This window comes from Notothenia rossii, assembly GCF_949606895.1.
Source record: "Notothenia rossii genome assembly, chromosome: 12".
Taxonomy (NCBI): domain Eukaryota; kingdom Metazoa; phylum Chordata; class Actinopteri; order Perciformes; family Nototheniidae; genus Notothenia; species Notothenia rossii.
The window spans coordinates 10,092,422-10,120,300 of record NC_136911.1 but is presented as its reverse complement, the minus strand read 5'-3'; the positions used below and the strand labels follow the sequence as shown (position 1 = coordinate 10,120,300).

At 43.4% G+C, this 27,879-nt stretch overlaps 1 protein-coding gene across 1 annotated transcript; it reads left to right on the top strand.

The window, feature by feature from the left end:
- Positions 1–270: 270 nt before the first annotated feature.
- On the top strand, positions 271–27,879 carry LOC307026570 (rho GTPase-activating protein 12-like). Its single transcript, XM_079662073.1, has 3 exons — positions 271–453; positions 3,707–4,478; positions 26,347–27,879. The coding sequence occupies exons 2-3, from the start codon at positions 3,801–3,803 to the stop codon at positions 26,365–26,367; spliced, it is 699 nt and encodes a 232-aa protein (XP_079518199.1). The 5' UTR covers positions 271–453; positions 3,707–3,800; the 3' UTR covers positions 26,368–27,879.

Here is a 27,879-nt window from a genome sequence, read left to right as displayed (position 1 = left end):
GTTGATTTGAAATAACATAATCACTACTTGCAACATAACCCCACCACACACAATTAGAAACGTCCAATTGATCTTGTGCCAACACATCTAAGATCAAGAAAGTCTTGCATACATTTTGTCTACATTTTGACTAAACAGCCAATCATGTTTTTTTTTGTTGTATTTCATCATGTTTAGCTCCTCTGCTGTTATTCCAAGAACCAAATAACAAAACACAGGTTCTTCAGCCAAATCTCTTACTTTGAAAGCTGTGACCGGATGTGTGTTATGTTGACGCAGTATGCTTGACTGCCTGAAGAGAGGCGGGGGATTGCGAACAGACCGACTGACTGGAGGTCTGCTGCGGACTTAATCGGAGAAGCACACACTGAATTAGGGAGAAAAAAAAAGTTGCTTCTAACTACCCATACGGCCGACACAGAACACAGAGAGACACCTCTGGAGTTTCTAAAGGTAGGTATGTTTGAATGTTGTGCGTGGCTTCTCCGTACCATTGGTCAGCGACAGGCTATTGGCTTCTGACGGAGTTACTTTGTTGCTATGCACGCTGTTGCAGAACGGAGGGCTTGTATCCGAGTGAACCTGCAGTGCTTTTGTCCAGACACGAAGCCTCTGGAAATTGTCACTCAAACGCCTCACACCGGTAAAATATCCTGAATACGAACACTATGTTTTGCTTGTGTTTTGTTTTAATAATTAAACTGCTAGGTTATCATTACATTCCACGTGATAGCATCAGTCTGAGTGGCACGCACCTACAGATTTGGAGAGCTTGTTTTCTCGCGGTGTGCTTGGACATTTGTCCCCGTTTAGGTGGGCTTTCTCCGGCAGGCACGTCGACTAACAGTCCCCTCGCTCCTGGGAATCCTTGGTAATGTCGAGTCGGTGTCCTTTGTTATGATTGCACATGGATTAAACTCCTTTGTGCTGTATTTCTGCAGTCTGCAGGGCTTGAAGGGACCCTGCCCCCCACCCATGGGCCATGCCCCCCCTCACCACCGCCCCAGGCATGCTCTGGCCACTCAGCCCCTGCGATTTATAGACCCTAGCTGCTTGTTTTCAACAGTGCATAATTGCAAAAGGACTGTTTTGAATTCAATGCATACCCACATATGCATTAGATAACCCGCATAGATGAAAGTGAATGCAGCAGCACATGTTGAGTGGATGCTGCTTGGTCACATCTGTTTTGAATGAAGCACAGGGACAAAGGCAGTCAGGGTCTCAGGATGTTTTGCTGCTACAGTGGCTGGTCTGCAAATTTATGCAGACAAAAGCACATGTCGTGATTCCTGTGTTGATGCATTGCATAGCTTCATTTGTTGCCAGATTAAGTGCTGTTACAGTGGATTTGCAATAATGCCACTTACACAAGTGTTTTATACATGACACTGATTTCTGCATGTTCCTGTCGTACATCAGGAGCGTTTTCAGCACGTAGCCCTGTGTGGTTTTATTAACATTTTTTAAAATTGTTTTCATTATTATGCTTTCCTCTCATCTGATTGGTGGATGTTTTCCAAATTACTTAAATGGGACTGTTTACATATTAAATAGCATCACATCAGGAAATAATATAAGCAGCAAAATATGATAGACTAATTGTTATTGTTGCCTTGTGTCCCACTTTAAAAACTACTGATTGATTCTTAAATAGTAAGAAGAGGACAGAAGGGAATTGTTCAAATGGACAATGGTTGTTCAGTCACTGCTGTGCTAACCTGTTCCTAAACATAAGCAAGATCCTTTTGGGTCTCCACAGAACAGAACCTTGACTTCACTTTGCTCTGACAACATGCGGTGACAGGGATTCTATTGCAGCAAAATGTACTCTCTCGGGCCCTGTGCCAGAACTCTGAAACACCACAGCAGTTCGGAGAGAGAGGAGGAGGAGAAGAAGAGAGAACTAGGGGGTGGGGGGGGGGGGGGCGGGCGGTGGAGTTGTACATTTCTGCTGTATAGGAGCCACTTTAAATGTACTGTTAACAGTACGTTTTTTGTCATGGTGATTCAGTTGTGGGCCCCTGCAAAAGTTAGTGATGTCATTCTGCCAGCAAGCTCTGTGAGGTTTTTAAGGTTGTCTTGCTAGGTTATCAGCTCTTTGACCCAGTGTGAGAACTGTTCATGGTTGTAGTGGTGTTATATTTGGGAGCTGTAATCTTTTGGATAAGTGTCCCAACTTTAGATTGTAGTGGTATGAAGAAGCAGTTGCTGCTAATCTAACGGATAAACTCCTTCTTGGACTTACTACCAGCATGACATTTGCCTGGTGCAGCAATGTCATGTCACTACAGGTTGTATCCTTTATCTTGGAATGCAGTAGCTAAACACACCAGATACCCAGTCTGTATTTACTTCAGGACAGTGGCTGTCATACGCCATCAGTGATAGTGCCGTTATCATGTGTGTGGCTTGCTCTGACACGCTCCTGACTACATCTCTGGCACCTTTGGTGATGGTGTAAGCTGTAGATTGGGTCCGGTTGGCGTTAGGGGATGAGGATTTGTGACTGTTTCCCATTACTACACAGTTAAATTAAAACAGACAGTGACTGTTCCTCGAGAGAAAGTCATTCATTCATAAAGGCTTGGACATGCCGCGTGTTGTCATAGCTTGTAACGGGACAGGCCCGCACTGGGCAGGCACACACAAGCCCTGGCATGACGCAACAGTGTGTGTGTGCTTAGCGTTGAAACGGATCAAACAGAAACCATTCAGGCCCATTATGAACCAGCAGCACATCTCTCATGGGCTCCCTTTCTGGCCCAGACAGCTCTCACCACCATCAATCTATTCTTGGTTGGTAGCTGTTAGTCTGTGTGTATATTCCTTTACATGAGGATGGTCCCCTTATAGATTCAGCAACGCGTTCTCACGCCTCACTAAAGGCACCTGCTTTTACCGCCCGCACTTCCAGCATGTCAGTCCACCATGGCTGCTATTTCAGGGAAGAGGAATATGATATGAGGGGAACTGCGGCCTGGTAGCAGCTCCTCTGCGATGGGAGCGCCCCGGTATTTATTTAGGTTAACCGACGAAGGGGAGACTCTGACGAACGGATCAATGACAGGCATCATCTCAAAACAAATCCTGCAGGAATGGCACAGGCCAAGTTGTCCTCTGACTCACACACTGTGAATAATATATCGAGAAAGATCACCCTTTTTAAAGGTTTCTAAATGTGTCTGCATTAATGAGTAATGATGCAGAACTCTATGAAACGACACACACTTTATTTCGGGATGCAGACACTCTCTGAGGGAATGTAAGCTCCAGGGAGCCATTGTAGTTATTGGATCGCATGCAGGATCTTAGGGGTCATGTTGTCATCACCTTTAGCTCCGCAGAGGGTGATCAGGTTACCGGGCTGGATATCCTTTGCAGCGGTATCGGTTACCAGAGCAATCAGTGTTGACTGTCTGTTGTGGTTTTCTGATGGTCCGAGGTAGGAGTTGCCTTTACTCGACTCACCAGTTGAGAATTTCTGTCTGGTATTAGATCATATCATAATGTTAGTGTGTCATAGCAGTAGCACTTTGTGGTTATGGTAATCAGGTGAATAATACAGCGGTGTGTGTGACAGGCTGGGAGGTTAGTACGAGGAAATGTGAGCATGTTGGTGTGGTCTGGTGGGTGTATGTTAATGTGTCTAAGCTTGCTATTGCTTGTGACATTTAACGAAAAATAACTGTCTTATCTCCCACAGCCCAGCAGTTCCCCACAAGTCGGACATGAGGTGCCCTCCAGGCCTGGGTCGCTGAGCAGCTGAGGTCAAGGTTAAAGTGCTTGTTCCGGCAGTCATGGCTGACAAGGACGGGCCGCCCATCGCCCCGGGCCAGGTCTACATTGAGGTGGAGTACGACTATGAGTACAAGGCCAAAGACAAGATGGTGGCCATCCGCCAGGGGGAGTGCTACATGCTGGTGAAGAAGACTAATGAGGACTGGTGGCAGGTGAGGAAGGAGGAGGGCACAAAGGCCTTTTATGTGCCGGCGCAGTACGTCAGGGAGGTGCGCCGGGCGCTCATGCCCCCTCAGAAGCCCACCTTAAGGGCCAAGCCCACCGTTTTGGATATCCGCCGGGCATCCGATGAAAACCTCAACCGACCCCAACCGGAAATGTCCAGCTTTGGGCGTCCGTCGCCTTCCTCCACCCCCTCGCCGTCCTCGGATCGTGTCTCCCCGCCGGCTCTGTCCAAGGATGCTAACCAGAACCTGGGGAGTCCCCATCACTGCAAGATGGTAGCTGAACTGGTGCTACTTCACAACAACAACAACCACCACCACGCCAATAATTCAACGTTGCCAAGGACACGGGCAGACTCGCCTCCGCTCAAAGTAGTGAACAACCACAACAAAAGTCCAGATAGTGACAAGACCTCCCCTATGAGCAACCCGCCAGGAGACAGGCTGAACAAGCTCCACAATGACTCGGAGTCTGGGGATGAGCTGAGCAGCAGCTCTACAGAACTCATGCAGGTATGTTGCTGCTTTACTTTATTTAGAAATGACATATTTACAGGATTGGCTTAATGTGTTGCATTTGTGAGTTTTGATTTGTGAGTTATTTGTCAGTTTATGAGAATAATAAATCGTTCACTATGCCAGCGTTGGCAGGGCCAAAAAACACAAAGCACTGTAGCTCATTAAGATCTATCCCTGAGGTTTTTGCAGACTGACTCTTTGAGTAGCATCGGTTTTGTACATCTAAAATATTGCCTTTATGTTTTGTTCCTTTTCTTCCATTCCTCCTGGTTTATTTCCCTCTGGTGCTTTTTTTTTTCTTCTCATGGGTCGGCTACAGATAACCGCCCTTGTCCCCATCAGATACTGTCATATTAGATGTGCAGAGATTGGATGTTTTTCACTCTCCGTCTCTTGCAGAGCTGCATTCATTCATCAGCCCCTACGCTTCCCCACCTCAAACTGTTTGTGCCTCATTTGCCAGATTTCACAGAAGCAGCAAAAGTTGCAGTGCCTTATTAAAATGCTACCGTTTCCCTTGAAGCATAATTAGTTTGGCATGTACAGATGTGCATTTTCTTTTTTTGGGCAGCTGGGTTTTTAAAGACTAAACAGTCTGTTCACAGCTCTCCGGTTAAAATTGGAAGTACTATAAATGCCAAACACAACGGCCAAAATGTGTAGTTTTGTAACGTTGACTTTCGCTTATTTGATTTTCTTATACTACAGGAATGTTGGCCATGGTATTATTACACCCACAGCTCATTCTTAAAGGCAGATCATCTCTGCAAGGGGTCTGGTATCTGTGTAAAGTGACTAACCCCATGTAGGGATCCATTCCTGATGCAGGGATACCAAACTTCCTGATGAAAACATGAAATGTTTCCCTCCCCCATGTCCCTTCAGTCACTAGATTGACAACTTCGGCCTCTTCCCACATTCATAATATGTGTCTCGGTGCTAGGAGAATGGAAGAATGAGTTGAATGGGAACAGGAACTGAGGCTTATCCTCCCTCGTCTGCAGTGAAGGTAGATCAAAGTAGAGAAAAGGAGAATTCTAGACGTCGGGGGTCCAAGCTGCACTGTTCTTCGTGAGCCATTTCTGGTGTGGCTGTATCCAGGCAGGGTCAGCTTGTTTGAAGGCTCCAAGTGCTGCTTGTGTTCTTTGTTCCACAGGCTGCAGCAGCCTCCTCCACCATGGAGGGAACAAAGAGAGACGGGCTTGAATAGAAACTAGGTCATATCAGCAGCGGAGGATCAGTCTGTAGCCCCCTGTCGCCCCGCCGTGGGGACCACTGTGTGAGTGTGAATGCCATGTGTGATGCATGCGCCCATGTGAAGTGGAGGAAAGTGAGAATGGAAGCACAGAGTTTACAACTTCATAGCCCCTCATGAAGGACGGCTAAATTGATAGTGGGTCGCAATTGAATTGACCCACCTCAAAAGCCCCGATGAAGGAGAGAAAAGGGGTTGTTTTCTGTGTAGCTAGCTGCCTGCCTTTTTAGATTAATTTCACGCTTGTTAAGTCACACGGGCCAAAATAAACACCCATTTCACTCTCTGCAATTTACATTTGCATGGGCCGCTCTTTGGGATGTGTTTTTGTTGTCGTTCAGGGTACAGTAGTGCTGGAGGGGCGGATAAGAAGCTCAGCAGCACTGTCTGGTAACGGGGCAGGTGGAGCCCTCTCCCCTGCTCTCTCGGCCTTTTGTGATGTTGTGTTGGCTTGTCCTGTTTGGCTTGTTGCCAGGCAATTGAATGACCCTGCAGAAAACCTACTGCTTCCTGTCTGTGTTCAGGTGCAAACAGACTGGGTCTGCAGGAGAGAGGACCATTTTGTGACAATGCTGTAATGTCTGAAGTGGTTTTGGAGAGTTATGAGTGCTTACAAGAAGAGACTGATTGATAGTAGATTCATTTAGACATGTGCCAATATTTGAGCTACTGCACTGAGTAGTATATCTTAGTTATAAAAAAAATGGAAGTGAGCAAATGATGCACAGCTGCAGGAACTATGAAGGAGTGGCAGTGTGTTCTGTTTCTTTCTTTTCTTTTAACTAAACTATCATCAAGACACATTCTTTTTTTATTTTCTATTATGTTACATTACATTAGGACTCACACAATGAGTGTGGGCGGCCGCTTTGCAGATGCACTGGACTGCACAGCAATTAGAACTATGAACGATAATTCTAATGCTTCTTCTAATTTAACATACGGTTCATTGTGAACATGCGTCAGGAAAAACTCGTTTTTAAGTGAAAATTACCCACTGTGGAACAAACTATTGAAAGTTCTCCAAAGTTCCCCCACGGAAAACAACTTTATACAACTTTTTTATTTGTTAAATCATCCCCTCGTAACCATATCAAATAAAGATGCTTTTGCTGTAGTGCTAACTTGCAATGTTCACGTCATTTATCCACCAAGTCAGTTCACCTTCAGCCTGAAACATAAGTCCTTCCCTCCCTTACACATATCCTCTGATGGAGAGAAGGAGCCTCTGGATGAATGGGCGGGTGGGGGGGACGTATGGACCTGTTAGTAGGATTTGTCGCTGACATGCCTCCGCTCGAGTGCCAGCTGGCCACCTCTAATTGATTAGATTTGATCTCGGGGTGACGATTAACGCCTCTGTGTCTCGTGTGTAAAAGGCGGCTGCAGTGCCCCCCCCCCCAGCACCTTGCAGAGTTGCATAGGTTTGTGGTCGACAGCCATCCTCATGAATCCCACTTAGATGCCAAGCCCTTCCCCTCTCCTCTAAAAAGCTCTTAAGGGATTGGCGAAATAAACCTCTTTTCCTCACTTCCAAGAACCTGGCAATGGGATACTGTTTGTTTCGCTAAAACAATGTGGCACACCATATGATTTAAAAGCCTGTTTTTCACTCAAACACATGGGGTTTCTCTGCGGCTATTCTGTTTTTTAAAGTCACTGCAGAATAACAGATGCTCAATTACCAGAAAGAAAGTTATTTTGGGTCCTTTTTCTGGAATACTTATACTCATATCTTCCTAAGAATGGGGAAGCAGAGACTTAACCTTTTTTTATGGGAAATGTCGCCCTTTCTTTCCAAAGTATAGTGTCTTGATGAGTGGCTGCTGTGTGGGATTGTGTGAGGAGGACAGACTGTGGTTTTCTTTCTGAGATGTGTCACAGAGGGGAAGATGTGGTGGCCCTGGATATGTTTGCGTCTGTGGCTTTGCACTCAGGAGCCGGGCTGTGCTCACTCACTGTCTGATAAAAAAGAACCTTGAGTGGTCCCCACACCCCTTTACCTTTTTATACCATTTCACACTCCAGAAAAGGTATCAGCCGCTAAAGGGGCCCTCCCTTTCTTTCCCAATTTCTGACACTTTTATCTGTCAAGTAACTCCCTATAGTCTGTAACAGGCAGAGCTCCATGTTATTAATAAAAAGCGCTAATTCCCTGAGATTAAAAACGAGATTAGTCGTTCCCCTTTTAAATAAGCTGACTTTCTGTATGACATGTCTTGTTTCTCAGAAATGTCCCTAGAAGCTCCACTTTAAGGGTGCCTACAGTCACAATGACATAACTGGCTTGTAAATGTATCCCGATACATTCTCAAAGGGTTTAAAAACAAAAGGAAGCGGCTCAGTCTGTCTGCCTTCAACCTTCTGTGTGGTCTAGATGGCAATGCCTGGGGGAGGAGGAGGAGGAGGAAGGGAGGGAGGGAGGGGTTTGTAGGTGTAGAAAGACAGGGACAAAGTGCCCAGGCCCCACAGAGCTGCTGTAGCACCGATGGAATGGCGGAGACCTGGGGGACAGGAGGCCAGAACGATGTGTTTTCATGTTTGGGTGAATCTGAAGATTAGTTGTAGCCTGTGAGCCGTGAACCTCCGGTTGGCTGGCGGCGAGATGAATGACTAGAAAGCGCAACATTACCAGGTCACCGTCAAAGATGGAGGAGAGCAGTAACACTGGCTGTGGTGATTGTTGGAGTGTGCGTTGAGATATTCTTGAATGCCGATGGTGTGTTCATTGTTTCTTTCAACATGCCCACATGCGCACTTTGGCTTCTGCTAAGTTGTATGTTTACCGACTTGTGCAACAGGGCAAAGGCTGAGAATGTGTACCAGGGGCTTAGCTGTGATTTGAAATAGACTTCTATGTGTGGGTGGTTGCGACTCCTAAGGGCACTTTGAAAACGCATTCACTCCTAGAGAGGGTTGATCAATTTGCTGCCACTTATTTGGTGCAGTGAGTTGAATCATTATAATCCAATGACGTGTGTTTTTCCCACGTGAAGCAGAATGTGTGTATTGTTCATAGAAAGGACAGCATGGTGGCTGTTGAGTGAGCCTGTCTCTCGCTCTTGATGGTCCTGGGAAGCTAGGGTTTACTGTACAGAAATGACCTGTTCCTAAAATCCCAACGCCACAATAACCTGCTAATTACATGCTGCGCTGAATGGAATCTCTGCGGAGTCTCAAATTTGCTGCATAGCCCTCTTAACAGCCAATTTCCAAATGAGCTGCGATCTTTTTGAAGTAAGAACAAGAGGTCCTTGTTCCTATTACATAATGACCCTAGTAAAAACCCAAATATGTGAGCAAGCAGTGCTGTAAAAGTGCAACCATCTCCTGTCCCGTAATCTGGAGCTTTGCCGTGAGTCTTACTCCCGGGCCGGCTAAAAAGGAGGCCCCTGCTTGTTTTCCAGTGCATACTTGACATTCCATCCTCAGTGCACACACACTAGCATAAAGTGAGGCAACAGGCATGCTAAGTCAATGAAGGCCGGCATTGCCTTGAAAAGCGAACCACTGGACCTTTTAGTAATTTAATATTAAACTCGAGGAAAATTGTGCATCCACTGTGTTCATGTTCAGGCTGCCGGCATTCTTTCTATTCTTTCCTCTCTCTGTCTAGACCTTTTAGTTTCTCTTCTACTGTTCCTGTTAGCTCTGTCTCTGTTGCTTCCTCTTCTGCCGTCAGCCTCGTGCTCCCCTCTTCACCTGTCTCTCCCCTTCAACCTTTCCACAGAGTCGTGCTGTCAGATTGGATCTCGGTGATGACAGTGAGGAAAACCCAGAGCTCCTCGGTTCAACCTGTGACCACCATTATTTTTGTTCCTCCCTATTATCTACCCTGATCCTTGTCTCTGACTAAACAACAGGATTAAACCCACAAGAGCCCCAGGGCCTGAGCCTTCAAGACAGCCACAAGAATTGAAGATGTCAAATAAGGGTTACGGGGAATCCTGCTGTTGTGTAAAATGCAGGATTTTACCTTTTGAATACATTCTATGAAGTATTGGCTATGTGAGCCAGATAGCATGCTTCACTTAGATCATTTGTTCTTGCATGTTGAGGTTAAAGGCGTGCATTTCAGAGAACCGTAAGGTTGGATTGAAGCTGGCAGTGATGCTAGCAAAAGTTAATAAAATATTCAGTGTTTAATTTATTCTTGGCATAAAGTGGGAACCCCCCTTTTGAAACCAACCATCATTTGATACTCCCATGATAATGGAGCAGTTGAAGCTGGAGTAGCAGCTACTTAATGCTAACAGGCAGGTCACATTGCACGCTGTCGCTGCTGATTGAATCCCCTCCTAACTACAACGATTATTCTGGCAATGTAAAATGAAACTGATGGAAAGCATTAGCTGCGGATGACAATATGTCTTAACTTAAGGTAAACACTAATATCTGTCTGAGATTTCACACCAGCAATGATACAGGAAATGTTGACCGAAATACATTTAATTGAATGGGATTGCTTTGATGTGTAGATTAGCTTTGTGAGGTTAAAGGTGCCCTGTAGAGGTGTTTTTTTGGATGCATTTCCTTTCTCAACCCACCATTGTTTACATCCATGTTTGAAGTGGTCTTCTTCACTGCCTCTGTTAGCACATTGCAGAATAGCTTGGCCTGTTACTGCCAATTGTGGATCAGTGGAATAAAGTGATATTATTGATGGGAATGAGTATGGCGTGCCTGTGCATAAGAAACTAAACGGGGACCCACTCGTAGAAAAACAGCCAAAAATTGCTTCTACAATTCTAAAACTCCACAAGGAATCTTAAAGTATGCATGTGGTGCTTTTACAAAAAAATGTTTTAACTAAACAAAGAAAATGTGGTTGGATATAGTGATGACCATTGGGGAATGGAGATTCCCAAAAAGGAAAGCCATCATATTTACTGTCACACCATCCAGTTTCTACGAAGATACTGAATGGTTAGTTTGATCATAATATCAGGCTAAATGAAGGAAGTGAAACTAAAGGGGTATTCAGTTTGAAAGTTCTAAAGGCCACATACCTGCAAGTTGTAACCTAGATTCTAGCCATGCCCATTTCAATAAGACATGCAAGTTACATCTTTGTTTTAACTTTCTTGCCTGCTTATAGAGTCACAGATCTTGCCCCAAACTACACCATTATCTCAAAGCATTCATTTAAGTTTGTCAAAATTTGAACTAGACCAACTGGGTTACAGTATGACTAAACTGCAGGAGTGTTGCTCTAACTAAAAAGCCCAGATGACAGCAGAGAAGATGTGATTCAAGCTTCCTCCGTCTCTCTCTATCTACCCCGTTGGTAGTAGCTCTCTCCGCTCTAGTTTCCATAAAGCCTCTCCGCCTGTCAGCCTGTGATGCAGCGTGGCGTACTCACAGAGCGGATGACGGGGATACATCACCTATTTAATTTGCTCTCCTCCTCACTCCATTGCTCACTGTGCTTTATTGGGTCCCCTCCCCTGTCGTTCCCTGTCCCTCTTCTCTGGGCCTGCCTCACTGCACTGCTGTGGCTCGGTGCACTGGGACATCATGTACCCAGAGAAGGTAAGAACCTCTAGCTGGCCTGCTTTTGATACCACTACCATTTATGTCCCCCCCCCCCCCCCCCTGTCTCTCAGCCCTCCCTGAATCTTTCCCTGCCCGAGCTGTTTGGGAATTTTTTTCTTCCAGAGTGATTGCTTTCTAAGCCCTTCAACTTGAAGCAGGCAGTGTTTTGCACCGTTATATGTGATATCGCATCGGGCACACGTGGGCGTTCTTGTACGGGATTATTTGAGCAAGTAACATGACCGCCCTACGCTGTGTTATCCACAGAGATTTGCATACAAGTGATGATGCTCTGGGCTCTCGATGCACGGTTACATAACTGATGCTAGCTGTGTTCAGAGCCTTTTAAACAGCTGCTAGTCATTTCCCCCCCCCCTCTGCGGTCTCCTGTTTTGGATGAGCGGACAGGTCAAGCTATGCTAACACTCAACCCTCTGAGGACAGCAACCACGGTCTGAGGAACTATTTTCTTTCAGTATCTCTTACAAAGCTGTCTCTGTTGGTCGTATGTGGCTTAGCACGATGACGGTAAAGTCATATTGATATTGCTTTCTGGGTATAAGAGTGTTTTTGGCCCCGCCTGCTGTGCTGTGTTTCTGGTGTGGTGTACCGTGTTTCTGATTCCTCCCATTACTTCCGAATCCACCTTGGGGATCGGAGTCTGCAGAGCGCTAAAGTGGAGCGAATTCCCTCCCCCCAGGGCTTGGATGTGTGGTTCCTCTCCTTGTTTTCGCCCACATTGGCGTTTTACCTTCTTAGAGACCAACTGATTTGCAGCAAATCTAGCTTCTTAAGATAAATAGAATTACTGTTGTCTGTCAAAGATTTGTTCTCTATGTCCTTTTGGACCAAAACCAACTGAACAGATTTCCTCTCTGGATGTGTTATTTCAACTTCTTTTAACTTGTGCCCTCATTTGTGTGCTTTGCCTACTCTTTCTTGACTTGTTGCACTTTATTGTGTTGTACAACAGCTTGTATTCCTCGTCATAATACGGCATATCACTGCAGATTAAAGACAATATTTGTGAGCCATCCAGTATTTCTCTGCTCTCACCGCTGTTCTCAGGAGAGGCGCAGCTGTTGCTGGTTGCCGAGAACTTGTGGAAGCATGGCAGTGTGGGCGTCTTTGAGCATCAAGGGGCGCGTTTTGTATCCGTCATACGCCACTGCTATCATTAATTGCTTGGCGTGGCTGCCAAAGAGACAAAGGATGAGCGGTGAATCAGTCAGCGCTGAAATAGTCTCGCTAGCCGCCGTCTTGCCAGAGGTCATTTACTGGGAAAGAGAGATTAGAATTGGTAGGACACCATCATCTAGCAGCGGTGGAAAGGTGTGGAGGAGCTGCTGAAGTGTGGTGTGATGTATGTTGAACCTCTGCATTCTGTGCTGCTCTGTTTATTGATCTTCTTTCAGTAGAGTTTGTTTTGCTGCTATGCTCTATCACCAGTTAAGGTTTTGAAGGGCATTTGTACACAAGTTTTTGAGGATGTGCGGGATAAAATAGTGAGGAAATGTACTTATTAATAACTTGTGACAACACGAGTTACCAGTGTTCAATTTGATGAACAAAGGCGCTGATATGTCAAAAAAAGGAACTAAATGGGTTATCTTTTCATTAAAAAAAAGAGAAGAAAACTGAGGGTAGCGGTGGTGAGAAATCTTTAGTGTGGATCTCAGAACACAGTGTGACATCAGAAACACTGACTAGCATGGCAATCCCGCTACAGTCCTGTAACAGCCCTCTGAATTAACTTTCCAGAAGTTCTGTGTTATTGTTACTGTGCAGCTGTCACCGAACAGCGATGCTAGCAGTGAAAAACAAAGGGGATGAAGTGAGAGAGAGAAAAGGCCGGGTGCACTCTATACCAGTCTGGATCCTTCTTCTAGTTTTAAAGCTCTGTCATTTCAAACTGCAAATCCAATTTTACCACAGCATTAACACACAGTCCTATAATTGCACTCAGATTGGCTCAGTTCAGCTCAGCAGGGAGTGTGCCAACCGAGCTCTGCCTTTTGGGGATACAGTGCATGTCTCTGTACATTTCCCTCAAAGCTGGCCACAAATAGCTCACGAATAAAGCAGAGACACTGGGAGGCTGATCAGCGTTCACTCTAGTAGGCGGAAGAGACTTCCAAGGCCAGCAGACTTTCAGTGCCCTTGTTTTTGATCGGCAGAGAGGCACTCCCAGTGTCCATTAATGAAATGGATATGCCAACGATAACGGATGTCTCGGTGTTCCTGTCATGCTCTGTTGCCTCTCTAAACCATTGGCTGGTTTGATCACCTCTTTGTTTAGTTGATTGACAGCTTGTTGATTATTCTGACAGGAGAGGATTGTAAGGTTTTAGTCATAAATAGATAGAACAGCCAGTACTTAATGCAAGGGTAACCTTACGGTGTTAAAACGGTGCTGCTGTTTGCGCCCTCCCCCCCCCCGGTTTAATTTGTTTGACTCCTTTGAAAGCATGTTATCTTTTGTCCTGCCGTATGTCATGAACCTTGGGCAGGTCAGCTTTATCTTGCCTGAATGGGAGCAAAACAAACTTATGTTTTGAAGTGGGAGGGCCAATGCCTGACTTTTTTGACTTGTTGTTGTGGAGCATTTCCATACCAGTTTTTCAAACAAAGAATCAAAAACATTTAAGAATGAAAATAAATGGATAAAGGGAAATTGTTTATAGTTCAGTAAGGACACTCGTCTTTCAATTTCAGAGGTTTAAGCATGTGTCTCAGATTTAATAATCAACCTTCCACATAACCTGCATACACAAGGACAAATGTGAACATAAAAATAAATGTTCAAACACAATTAACTAAAACTTAGATTATAATAGAATTCACCAAGCATGTTGCACGTGTCCTGCAGTTTCTCTTTGTTTAGTCTCCGTTGGGGACCAGCCAGTGATTGTTTACCACTGATGGAGGTTACACTAGGGCTGCAACTAACGATTATTTTGGTAGTCGACTAATCGGTCGATTATTTTTTCGATTAGTCGACTAATCTAACGATTATTTCTGTCACACCCTCCATCTCTGCTTCCTGTGGGCACGGCTCCTTTTCCGGGCTCCAGTGCATGTTCTACCTCAAGTCTGCACACCTGTGAATGTCACCCTGTTGTCCAGTCCCAGGATCAATTCAATCGCATTTTATTCTTGTCATTTCGCAGACCCTTGTTAATTATTATTTTAAGTTTGGAATTAATTACAGCGTCCATAAAGCTCTAGTGTGCTCTACTACGCTGTAAGCTTGGCGCTGTTTAGCAGCTCGTTGGTGGACACGCAGCTTCAACATAACTGAAATAGCGTTTGCTTAGCAAGCATTAACCATGAGACGTTCTGTTTTCCAACATGTAAGCTAACGTAAACATGACTATGGCTAACTTGCTCAAACTTACCCATGATCCAAAGTAGCAGTCCTCACGGTTCCAGGGTGCTTGCGTTTTAAATGCTCGTGCATCACTGTAGTGCTGCCGTGGAATGCCAATTCCCCTTTACAAATTCTGCATTTCACTGACTTCTTTGGCTTGTCGTCTGTGAAATACTCCCACACTTTCGAAACTCTCGGTCTCGCTTTTTTGAGCTCTTCATCACCCTCATTCTCTCTCCTTTCCGCCATCGTTCGTATTCTTTCTTCTTTGTTGTTAGTACAGAATGCAGTCATGGCAGACAATGGAGAGTATACTGCCCCCAGCACTTCCTGTAGTGCATTGCAGTTACAAATGAACATTTGCGCAGTTTTGAATGAACGTTACCGGCTCTCTGATTGTTTTTATACGACGCGTCGACACTAAAATTCCGCGTCGACGAATTTTTATGATCGACGTCGTCGATTATGTCGACTAATCGTTGCAGCCCTAGGTTACACAGACTAAATCCAGTCTGCTCAGTGAAGAGAAACCAGATAGTTGAGCTCATTTGACCCCAGTGGCGCTAACCATCTGCTCAGAAAAACATGCCTTATTAATGCCTGTTTACATCTTTGCACTTTATTTCCTTGTTATAAGTGCATGCATATCATTATAAGTATGTGTAGTCTGACAATCATGTGGCCTTTGAGCTCATTAAAAAAATTACCTTTTAGCTTAATTTAGAATGTGACTGATTTAATGTCTTGTTCTGGTCATTTTATTCTGACTTTTTCTACATTTAAATTACATTTTTCTTTTTACTGACTAAGATCCGAATTATAATACAATTACAATTACGAACTCCAGCCTTATTCATGACAAAGGTCAGATGTCTGAGTACATCACATTTGACTTCCCTTTTGTACTTTCTGTATGAGTTTGTTTGGCTGCTTCAGCGAAAAGCCGGTGTATAATATGGTTGTTTTTGATACAGTGCTACAAAAACACTGTTTTGAATGGATTAAGGAAAGACTCAGTCCAAGCCAGAGTGCCATAATCATCTAAACAGCGGTACATGCTTCACTGGCTTCAGGCAGCAGTAACTGTGGAACAGAGGAGCTTACAGGTCAGCCCGAACACCCCCCCCCCCCCCCCCCCCCCCCGCACACACACTAGAATGCAATCTTCTTACATATCTGGATTAAGAGGTTGTGTACAGTACATTCCTGGGTTAAACCCCCTCCGTTCCCCCCAAACTCCTGTTCATCGTACACCAACATGTTCCAGCGTTTTTCCCCCTGGTTGGACAATGTGCTTATTGCTCTGCGTTGATCCTCACCCTGATCTTGTTGGGAGGAGTGTGCCATTGATAACATAAGACTGTGAGGGGGTTAGTCCAGTGTTATTTTGTTGTTTCCTAATACACAAATACATTGTCTTTTACTTTTGTCTCTATCTCGAGACCACTGGCGTTAATTGAGAGGCGAGTAATCCGTCTTTCTTAGAGTTTGGGGTTATGTGGCTGCTCTATGGCCCGGGCCAGGACCTCCTCCTGGTGGCCAGTAGAGGTTTGTTGTTGATTTGCCAGCCAATCCCCAGGCACTTGAGCCCCTATTGATCTAAAACAAGTGAGTGTTTGCAACCATGGCGACATATTCAAATCAGACAGCAGCCACTCAAGTGTTTATTCGGTTGCGTTGGATATGTTTAAGTGTGGTCTGTTTGAGGTGATGCCAAAGAAAAAACAGCTTGTTCACACAAGGACCCTTAAATTCTCGAATAATTAAAAGGCAATAAAAGGGGAAGCATTGTTATTTCAGATCAAAGCATTAACACTCAAGGAAGATCTACTTAAGAATACATTTGCATATTTTCTAAATGTGCACAATAAAAAGGGTAACCTATCTTTTTATGAATGATAGTGTACATGTATGTTAAAGTTGCTCTTTGCAATAATTTGTATTCATAATGTATTAATGTTATGTTACCTGCTGATTTCAGAATTATTGTTCTACTAACTCCTGTTTCCTCAATGTTACAAGTCAAGGATAGTGTAGGCCTAATATTAAGTTAGTTCTATGTTGGTGCCATCACTTTTAATCATTTAGACTACAGTAATCCGCTAGTCTAAATCAGTGGTTCTCAAACTTTTTTCAATAATGTACCCCCTTTGAAAAAACAATAAAGCCTGATCATCGCAAAAACAATGTTGTAGGGGAAAAATGCCTATTAAAAGAGCTACAGTACAGCGCTGCACCATCGGTGTCTGATTTATTAAAACAACAACCTTGTAACTGAGAAACACTTAAAGGTAGGGTAGGTAAGAATGGAGAAACTAGCTAGAGTGCGCTAGAATTTGAAAATACACAACCGAAAAAAATCTGCCCCTTCCTTCAGACTTCCTTACAGAGCCGCTCCTCCAACACACACAAACGCGCACATGACCAATGAGGACACGAGATAAGTTTGTGCACGAGATGGAAGGCTGACAGGCAGGTAGGCCATCCAATTATTTAACCCGGGCCGGGGCAGATGATTGGCCGTGCTTTTTACAGCGCCACGGCTTCCACAGATTAAATGTAGTTATGTATTTATTGTCAAAGCATTTCATGTATTCATTGCTATCGGGATGTTAAGAGCATTCCATGGAATACAACAAGAAGTGTTTCTGAAGTGAATTTCCTACCCTACCTTTTTAAATGCTACATTTCAAATGTTTACAATCCATCACCAAATTCATGGCAAACCAATTTCAACATCATGCAATAACACTGAGACGACATTAGTTGCATTGAACTTTTTAATAAAATGTGAGAAACATGGGCTTGTGCTTCACTGAGGATCTTTGTCATTCTGACAGAGAGGCAACTGCAGTTATTACACTTCACGTTTTGAAATGTGTGTAACTCTGTTAATATAAAACCCAAACTGCTCAAATTTGGTTAATTTTCTTAAAATTGGTATATATATTTATTTATTTTGGGGCGTGGGGAAGTGAAACAAATGTATGAGCATGAGATTTTGACCCCTCATATAAACATATGCCAAGCAACGCTTATTGTTTAGGTCCTTTGATAAGCAGGCAGTCATATCATTAACTAGAATTAGCTAGATCTGATAGATTTGGATATAAACGCGAGAGAAGTATAACCGGACGCGAGAGAGAGATCAGAGATCAGATCAGCTGCTCACGCAGCTCTGCATGATCACAGCTCCCCCGCTGTGACGGACCGTCGAGCGGAGCAAAATACACTAAGAGTTAGACCTAACACACTTAGCTAGTTTATCTACTCTGGTACAAGCTAAACTAGTTATAGATATATTTATTCTTTACTGTCGGGTCACTTATTACAGGTTCAGCGAGCTGCACAAGACTGACGGGCTTTCGGGAGAGGGAGAGTAAAAGAGAGCACCCCGTTTATTTTTCTCATTTTATTATCCAGAATTACTGTAAACCTTTGAATAAAGCAGTTAATCTACTTTTAGTAGTTTGTTTAAATGCATTACTTATGTTTTTTTTTCATTAACATAAAATAAATCTCACGTACCCCCTGCAGTACTCCAACTTACCCCTAGGGGTCCGCGTACCCCCATTTGAGAACCACTGGTCTAAATAGGCGCTTTCACACCGGAGTACTTTTCCCATTATATTTCCGATATAGTTCCGAAAATGGGCGTTCACACCCAAAAAATCCAGAACTAGAACTTAGTTCATGAGAACCTGTTCAGTCCCTGCTAGAGAGCAGGTCAATTCATGGGAGAAAAAGGTTCCCATTTCTGATTGGCTGGGCGGATTGCAAACCACGCCCCGTAAAACTCCCCAAAAATGTTGTGAAGCCGCCATTTTATTTCCCTCGCATTAGCATTATAAGCATTAGCCCAGCGCACAAACGGAGAAAGAGTAACTTATGGCAACACAAAAGAAAACATGGGAGCGTTGGAGATGAGGAGGTGTCGGCGTTTCTAGCGATTTACTCGGAAGGCTTCAGTAGAAGCTGCTGGGAAGACTCCCAGCAGCTTCTACTGAAGCCAGTCCCCAACTCCGGGGACTTCCTGCCGGGGACTTCGGGTGGCGGTATATGCCGTGAAGTTGTTTGCGGCCTGCCAGTAAACACAAAGCAGAAGAAGAAGTGACGTCAGCGGCTTCATTTGCCTAAACTAACTAAAGACTTCTGATGAACTAATTTCTGATGGACTAAGTACGGCAAAGTACTTGGTGTGAAAGCGCCTATTGATCCATACATTTCAGGCCAGTTTGACATAGTTTAGACTTAATTTTCTACCCATAATTTGGTATTGAATCCAGTCAGAGATATGGATCGGAGAGGTAGACATTGTTGCTTATTAACAAAGTTCCCAGAATTTGGATGTAATCTCATCAGTTCTCCAAAAAAGCACATTCATTACATTCCGCTCATTGTTAGCGTCTCACAAAACAGGGTTATTAAGCTCAGTAATAGGATATTTTCAAGCCAAATGTACCGTACTTATTTACTGCTAAAAGCTAAGATCAAACCCACTGACCCTGTTCACTACTCCCATTGAACCCATAGCTCCAGATCCCTGTCAGCATTACTCAGCAGGAGTGGACCACCTCATGGCTCAGGGTTACAGAGTGCCCTGTTCCAGCCTGCACGGTGCACATTCTGTCAATGGGCCTCGGACAGTTTGGCGGACAGAGTTGCCTTTACGTGCCATTGCCCGTTCAACAAAACAATAGCACCATTCTTGGTAATGTGGCAAGACATGCCCAGTGGAAATTGAATTGCTTTCCACAGAAGCAGCTCTTTGACAATCAATTACCCAACCAAGAGCCTTTAATGGGTCACTCAGAGGACGAAAAGGAACAAGGGCGTTCGCTAGGATATATTAGAGCCTGGGAAAGTGTCACTGTATGTAACAGGTTGTTCTGTATTAGGAATTTGGAGCAGGAATGATTATTACCCTGGACTAGAAAATATTAAAGGTCCCCTATTATACTGTTTTTCATCAATATATTATAGTTCTTAGTTATATACAAACATGTCTCTGAAGTGTTTGGCTCGAAATACCAAAGAGATCATGCATTGTAGCATCCCTGTTTCAAACGTGCTCATTCTCTCTCCACGCCCCTCTGCGAGATATTTGGTTAACAATAACACAATGGTGCTCTAGGAGGAGATTCAGGGGATAAGGTGTCGGGGGGGGGGGTTACCTTTGTTGGTTATTGGCTAATGGTTACACAAGCCAATTGTTATGACATCATAAAGTGGCCTAAATCTGTTCAGCTCATTTTAATCTTTTTTCCTGAAACTTTCAGAATCTCTTTACACAGAGGGGACACATGTTGATGTATAAAAGACACGAAAAAGTTGATTTTGCATAATAGGTGACCTTTAAGAAATTGTCTTTGTTTCTTGACCCAAATGTAGGCGTGTAGGTGGTAGGCAGTCCAGGGTTCAGTATGTGGTCATGTTTTCAGTGTGACACGCAGACCAGTGGCCAGCTGATGATGCAGTTAATTATTCTAAAGACCCCAAGCATGTGACATGGGCAGTATAGATGACAAGGCAGCCCTCTCACTGACAGAGACAGTTCACAACAATGGCTTTACAGTGGCTCGCCTGCTACTGGAACTTTTCTCTGGAGAGGCATGGGGCTCGGAGAGGGGAGGGCTGGCTGGATTGGCAGGCTCTGGGGTAGTGGGCCGAGTGACCCATGACCCATTCCAACGGCACACAATGTACCTTTATGTCCCTCGCATGTCCGTCCCCAGCATGCACTCGAACACTTGAGTCATGGTATGTGGGCCAATGGGTAGATAGGCTGGAGATTTAAATGTGCCCTTTTAATTATGTGTATCCCAGAAGCTCACTCTCCCATATCTCTTGGCCTCGTCATCACAAGACCCTACGCATTATTAGTCATTCATGTAAAATGACAGACGCCCATTGCAAGTTATGATAATGAGAGCCCAAAGTAGTGTCTAAATACAGCCAAATAACCCAGCATATTACGTTTTTTAAACCAATTATCAGACACGTTTGGTATTCTACCAGAATATTACTAGATAAGCATCGTCTATCAATTGACGGCCTGTCAATAAACTGATTCAGCAACAGTAAGGTCACATACTTTAACAAATGAGCTCGAATTAGAATGCTGATACACGGTCTTGAGTGCTTGGCAGAAAACATATAGCCCTGAGTGAATGCCTTTTTTTTTTACCTAAGCGATTAAATGAAATAAAGTGTTGAATTATGGTTCTTTTTTTCTTTTTTTCAGACCAACCTAGTGTTCATTATGAGTTGGGTAAATGTATAATGTCTTGCAAACCTTGGCTGTCTGATGCCACTGTATTCCCAAGATATTTAATTATTGCATACCCTGTAACAACACCAACTGCATCTAATTTACATAATATATTCTGCTAGGCCTCATCCAGCAGTAATTTGCTAACTCGCCATATGTTTTTGAGTCAACCAAAATCAGTGTTGTTGCTCGAAGTTTTTCTCCTGTGCCTGAGGCAGAGGAACCGAAAGAGTTGTCCAAACCCCCTGCTGTGCTTTGGGTTCCATCTCTGCTCAGGTAATTCAATTTCCTCATTGTAGATGTGTTGGGAATGCCGACGTCCTCAGTAGGAGGCCCCCCCGCTGTCAGCCTCTCTCACCACAGATGTGATCCTACTGTCTGCTGTCCCCAAAAAACAACCCTCTCTCTCTCCTTCCTCTACTCATCACTCCCCTTCTTCAGGCTTCCTCTTTCCTTTCATCCCTGACCTTTCACTACGAACCACCATGCCACCGTTGCTGTGATTCTTATCTGGCATAATCCTACCTGATGTTAAAGGAAATCTTTAGTTTCTTCTTCAAATAGTAATTAATGAAACCTTGATTTTCTACAGATTCTGTGGTGTCCACATACATCCTGTAGTAAATATGCGTTATCATTCTGTTGATATTTGCTGGTTGAACCTAGGTTGTTTGCTCAGATCATTCTTAAAAATTCAACATCTTCCGCCTCAAGAACCCTGCCTTTCATCTCAATTTGTAGCACGCCACTTCCTGTGTCTGTCTGTGTTTGTGGGCTAGTTGTCTTTGTGTGTGTGTTTGTTTACCACAGCCTGCTGGGTTGAGGGTATCATCTGGGAGGAAGTTTCCATTTCCTTTGTGAGTGGCTACCGCCTGTTGAAGTGGTACACACCGCCCCTAGGCACTCTGTTCCACCACAGATTCAATCAGCGTCATAGAGAGTGTGATAGCGACGGGTGGCCTGAATATTTCAGCCTGTCTTTACATGCTAACGCCTGCACACACACACTCTTAAATCTCTTGCTCCCTATAGCACGTCACCGAGGGTTAAAGGGTTACGTTGGAGTGTGGCAGCAGAGGAGGAAAGAGTGAGAGATGTGTGGAAATATGCCACTTGAACCTCCGGGGTAGCAGGGTGGCGCTTATCTGGGTCACATTCTGGAAAGGAGGATCATTAAACTTGGAGCATTTGAAATCAACACACACTAATGCACATGCATGGTTCAGACAGAATCACACAGCTAGATACAGAGTGTGCTTGCCGTCCTTTTTCTTTTCTTTTGTCGCTGTACATAAAGCTCAAATGGCATTGCGAGATAAAAGCACTTGATTTTCAATTAACCTGATTCACCGGGGTTGATTCCCGATGCGCCAACACAGGCGTGCTCTGTGACTCCAAGGCGCTCCCACTCTCTGCTTACCAGTAATGAGTCATCATCTGTTCTAGCACATGCAGACACACTCGTCTTTGTCTCTGCCATGGGCATCTCTGAAGAAATACAAGAGAAACTATATTGTATTGTCAAGTTTGGTTATCTGGTACACATTTTAACAATATAAACCATATATTTTTAGTTCACAGGGTGACTCACCCATAATTGTCTAATGTATCACTTCATCATTTGCAAGCTCTTGTTAGCATCCTCAAGCTATTATTAGTGATTCATCATTTATTTGAAGTCTAGGTGCACTGAAGCATCTGTACCAGAGTAAGCCTACTGGTTTTGATATCATTGGGAATACATACTAGCATATAGAAGTATGTGTGGGGATCCAAGCATTTGACTTAGTGTTAAATCCCACAAACACATATTTGTTTACAGAATTGGCAGAGCTGACACTGCATGAAGAACGCTTCTATTCAGTGACACAAATCAGTGCTTTACTCGGACAATATGTTGACCCTTGACTAAAGAAAGACATTGCCGCTGTCATCTTTAAATAGGAGCATTTTGTTTCTCTATCTTAAAGCAGCTCAAAGTGGTTCAAAAGGGAACTTTTTACTTTCATACCGCACAGCAAATTTTGTGAGATTCCCCCAAAGTAAGCACATTCAATGTACTTCTGCTTACTCTCCTGATCTACCGCGAAATGACAACATTTTCAAAGAAATGTCATGTCATAGTGTACATGCCAGCTCATAGAGTCCTATTACCTGGAAATGTTAGCTAAGCCATATTTGAACCATTATACACAGGCTTTAATGCTAAATTATGCTAAATAACGCCATTTATGCTAATTGTGAAAATTGCCCAACATATGGAAGTTAGCATCCGGCAGTTTCTATCGGGGACCCTTGCTATACATTTCTAACATAAACTTTGGGTTACTTTTTCGGGTTCAAAGTGCAGGTTGTAGACTGTCACTTAGCACTTGTAAGATGCATAATTTAACACTTTTCTTCTCATTGTATTTGTAAATGCAATTTAAAAATAATTTCCTTTTTTTCCTTCACGTACCAAATGAATCCCAATAAGTTCATAATTGTTAAAAACTGTTGACAAAAAAACAATCCGTGAGTATAGGAATGCATATAAAGAAATTATGGCATTTAATGCAATGTCAATATTTGACAAATATTTTATACATAATTATGTTGGTACATAAATAACACTGATGTTCAATATAAAGGCCTTACAACCTGTTATCCTGCGCTGTGTTTACATGTGTGTGTGTATCTGTTTCAGTAGTGTCTGTTCGTCAGACACACAATCTCAATGAGATCTCCTCATCACAAAAAAACTGTGACGTTCCCATGGCAGATAACTCCTCCCTCCAATCTGCCACACGACTAACGAGGTAGATAATGGCACTAATCTGTCATCATCCTCATATATTTTGGCTGACCTCTCTCTGTTGACAGACTGGGAGGAAGCAGTGAAAGAGACGTCTGGATCAGCTGTGATCACTTTGGTTTCACACACAGCTGGTGGCAGATTTACCACAACTCCAAAATCTAATCTCGATAAGCTTCTCCCGACACTCAACAAAGGAGGGAAAACACAGTGGGGTTTTGGGCAATTTGATGATTGCAGATGTGTGGGTGTTATTTGCTGTGTACAATTGGGTTTCAAATGGCTTTTCTTGATCTGTTTTTGTGTTGCGCTGACATCACTGGGATTAGGCCCTCAGGGTTGTTTTTGGCTTACTTTCTCGGAATTTTTTTGAGTGCAGCGTCTGTCGATGTGACTGGAGCGTGTGAACCACAGACTTTATGACCTCTGGATCGTGACCCCTGACCTTTTATGGCCTATTCGATGAAAGTTGAGCATGGCCACCCGTCAAGCAATCCACTCTTTCTTTCACTTTCTTTCTCTCAACTCCTTCATCTGCTCTTTCTTTTCTTTTCTCCATCTCTCTTTCTCTCTCCATGTGATAGGCTCAGGTCATTCAGCTAATGAGTGCTCCTATTTAAGGCGAGCCCTAAATAGATGTTAAGATCCTTTAATCGGCCGCTGAGGCCTGTCCTGTCCTGTATGACGACAGTCTGTGTGCAGTCAGGCTCTTACTGTAGCCACCACCTGCCACGTACACATACCTGCTCGGGACACCCTAGCCCCGACTGGACTCCCCTCTCGTTTTTGGACCATGTTTTCATACCTGAGGAGCCCAAACTACATTGTGAGTAGCTGTCATTGTGCGCGGTCAAAAAGCAGACATGGTGAATGTGGTTTTGTTGAGGCTTAGGCTACTTGGCTGAGGAAAAAGTAGAGCAGGTGTCAGTGAGTCTCTGACAGTGTGATTAAACCATGTGGCTTCCATGTGATTTAGTGGTGTTAGTTAGCTGAGAAAATTTATAACAAGGGGGGGAAAAGGCAGTTGACACAATGTAATTATAGACTCTCTAGGGACAAGGACATTTTTACAGAAAAAACAAATGTTCAGACTCAGAGGTTAATTAGATTATGACACATTTGTACAACCTTTATAAAGCTCTTCTGTTAATAGACTTTTGGCTTACATAATACATCATTGAAGGTAAAAGGAATGCTATACAGTATACACCATTAGCTCTGGCAGGCAGTGAGAAATGAAAACAAATATTATAGAACCTGAGAAACAGTAATTAACACACAGTGAAAGTGGGAGTGGTCTTATCTTAAATTGTGCATTTCAGAACAAAAGAAACTTGATCATAGAAAATTAATCTGAAACAATTTTCGGTAAAAAATTAACATTTTGGTTCCCACTCATACATTGGAATGATTTGCTGCATTTCTGTTTTAAATTGTTGTAATCTGAATGTCTTACTGTTGATTAACAATAAGCAATTTTGAAGACGTCACTGCGGGTTATGAGGATTGTGATTTTTTTTTTTTAACACCTTTTAAAAATGGTTTTACATAAATATGGTATTCTTACTATTCGAGGCAAGAGAGAGATTTACTTCTTCGATTCTTGAATATCTAGCTCACAGTACTTGGCACAAAAACAAACTCTTGTTGTTTATGTTTACATACACCCCTTGTCATTCTGGTTTGATTTCCACCATACTTCACAATGAATGAGCCCAGAAACCCTTCTAAAGAACAATAGTATCATTATCTCCATCTCTACCAGCTTTATTAAATAAGCAAAGCATTCTATGGATAGCCATTGGGTGTAGGACTTATTTTGCGTTTTATGCTCAAGTACATATTGTTACTCACACAGCTCCTTTACTTAATGATGTATTTAATATTGTGATTTCCTACTTAGGGAAAGGATATTAATACTGCAATACTCTGCTGTTTGAGTTTCCTCTCAGGACACACGCATCTCTTGTTTATTCATTCTGTATATAGTTTTTCTGAAAGGGGTTGGTGTGGATTGCCCTCAGGACTTCTAGCAAACCTTGTCTGTCTGTTGTAAAGGTTTTGTGTTACATAAGAAAGAAGAGGTTGATGGTTGTTTTCAGTGTCCTCTTTCAGCATCAAAAGGAGTCTATAACTGGTTCACAGAAAAGTATAAAGAGGATCTGACCTTCACTTAACTGCGGGGCAAATGCATTTCAGCATGAGCGGCTCGCTGACGAGGATAGAGTCTGTCGGTGAACGGAGCTGATATTGTGGGATGTGACAGTGCCTTGAGGTTGCATGTGTTCACCCATGTTGGAGCACACCGGTGATTGTACTCGTGATTTTCTTCAACAGAGGAAAGGTTAAAGGCTCGTTTCTCCTCAGCCCTGACACACCTGTCTTCTCAAAGGACGGTAAAGACGGAGAAAAGACTTAAGTCATGTTGGCTTAACCCCTTTTCCACCCCCTACTCTCCATAGTAACTACAGCTGCCTGGTATACCTCCTGTGGCTTCATTATTCTCTACGCTTCAGTCCTTTCTTTCTTTCTTTCTGTCACAGTGTTTCTCCATCCCACTTTTTTTGTGACTCTTTACACTGCTTTTCTTCCTTTCTTTCTTCCCCCCACCTCCCCGCTCCCTCCTGTCATTGTCAGCTGCCCAGCTGTAGTGACTGAAGGCTGACTGGCCATTGTTGTCCCCTGTACCAAGAGCCCTTGTGTCCCGCGCTGTCTCTGCACTTCATGCGGCCCAGCATCAATAGACCTCAGGCTGCTGCCACCAAGGCCCCCTGGGTGTGCTCCGTCACTCCCGGCACAATTCAAATCATTCACGTCCTAGTTTCAATGATCACTTCACCCAAGAAAGAACTTAAATATGTCCGCTCACCTAGACTGCTATGTGATTATCATTCATACTAACTATTTCCACCTAATAATCTCTTCATTATTCGTATGTGTGAGAGCCATGCATTGATGACAGGGATTTGATGTAAAACCAAAGCTGTATGCAAGGGTCATGTTCTCCACTAAATATAGCGACATAAAATATCGCATACTAGTCATATCTTTCAAGAGCTGCCACTTCTGCCATCTTATTTCTCAGGTAAAACATAGATTAAACTCATAAAATAGTTAAGCAAAGCACCTCGTATAATTTCCTAGAGACTAAAGTGTCATCTTGTTTTGTTAATAAATTCAATTCAATAATTTTCCAAAACTTAACAGAATACATGATCTGTTATCTGGAAATATTTATGATGAGTGAATTCCCTTTGAGCTGCTTTAGCATCAGGGTCCCGCTGCTTCCGACCTTTTAACAGCAGGAATTTTGAGCTGTCATAGCAGGAAAAGCAGAGTTCCAGTAAATGTCCCAGTGATCTATTCCATGCACAATATATATGATTGATGCACTTTGTTTTTACATTAGAGCTCCGTAAAAACAAAGTCTATGCCACCTGACGGTATATTTGACACGCTTTTCAATTTTCTTTTGTAATTCTACAGTTTTTAACGAACAGAAATATTGTTTTCACTTTAAAATGTTACAGGGAAAATCTGCATTTTGGTATGAGGGTGCCCCTGTTACCCGGTTTAGACAAAACCCTAACTATGTCTCCTCTAACAGGCCTATAAAAGCACCCTGGAACTACCTGTCATTAATGTAACGAGCTACACCTGTGTTTTACGACTCAACATTAACACCATGGGAGAGGTATAAGCCACCTTAATGACTGTGAGGAGCAGTGTATTGTTATTGTGCTGTAAAGAATGGTTCTCTGTGATTCCCATCCAAACGGCACACCCAGAATACTGTTTTGTACAACACATAAATGCAGTCATAATACCCCTATTCTGCTAGTTTTAATTTGGCCCTTATGCCCTTGTGATGTTGACCACAAGAGACTTTAATCAACACCTGAAAAAAACGTTTCAATTACGGTTAATTAATTAGACCTCAGGAAGTTGCTTCCCCAGTTACTGATTAGTAGGTCAGGTCCCAAATCACTCCGTCCTCACTTTATGGTCCCTTTTATGGTGAGGTTTGCCACTTGGTAGTGCTGTCTGAATGTATAGTGAGGAATATCATGCTATACAAAAATTGGACTCTGACATGCAAAGAAGTGCAAACAATGATCGCTAACCAAAAATATAATCTAGGCATTGTGCAGAAGGGGGAATGGCAGCCAA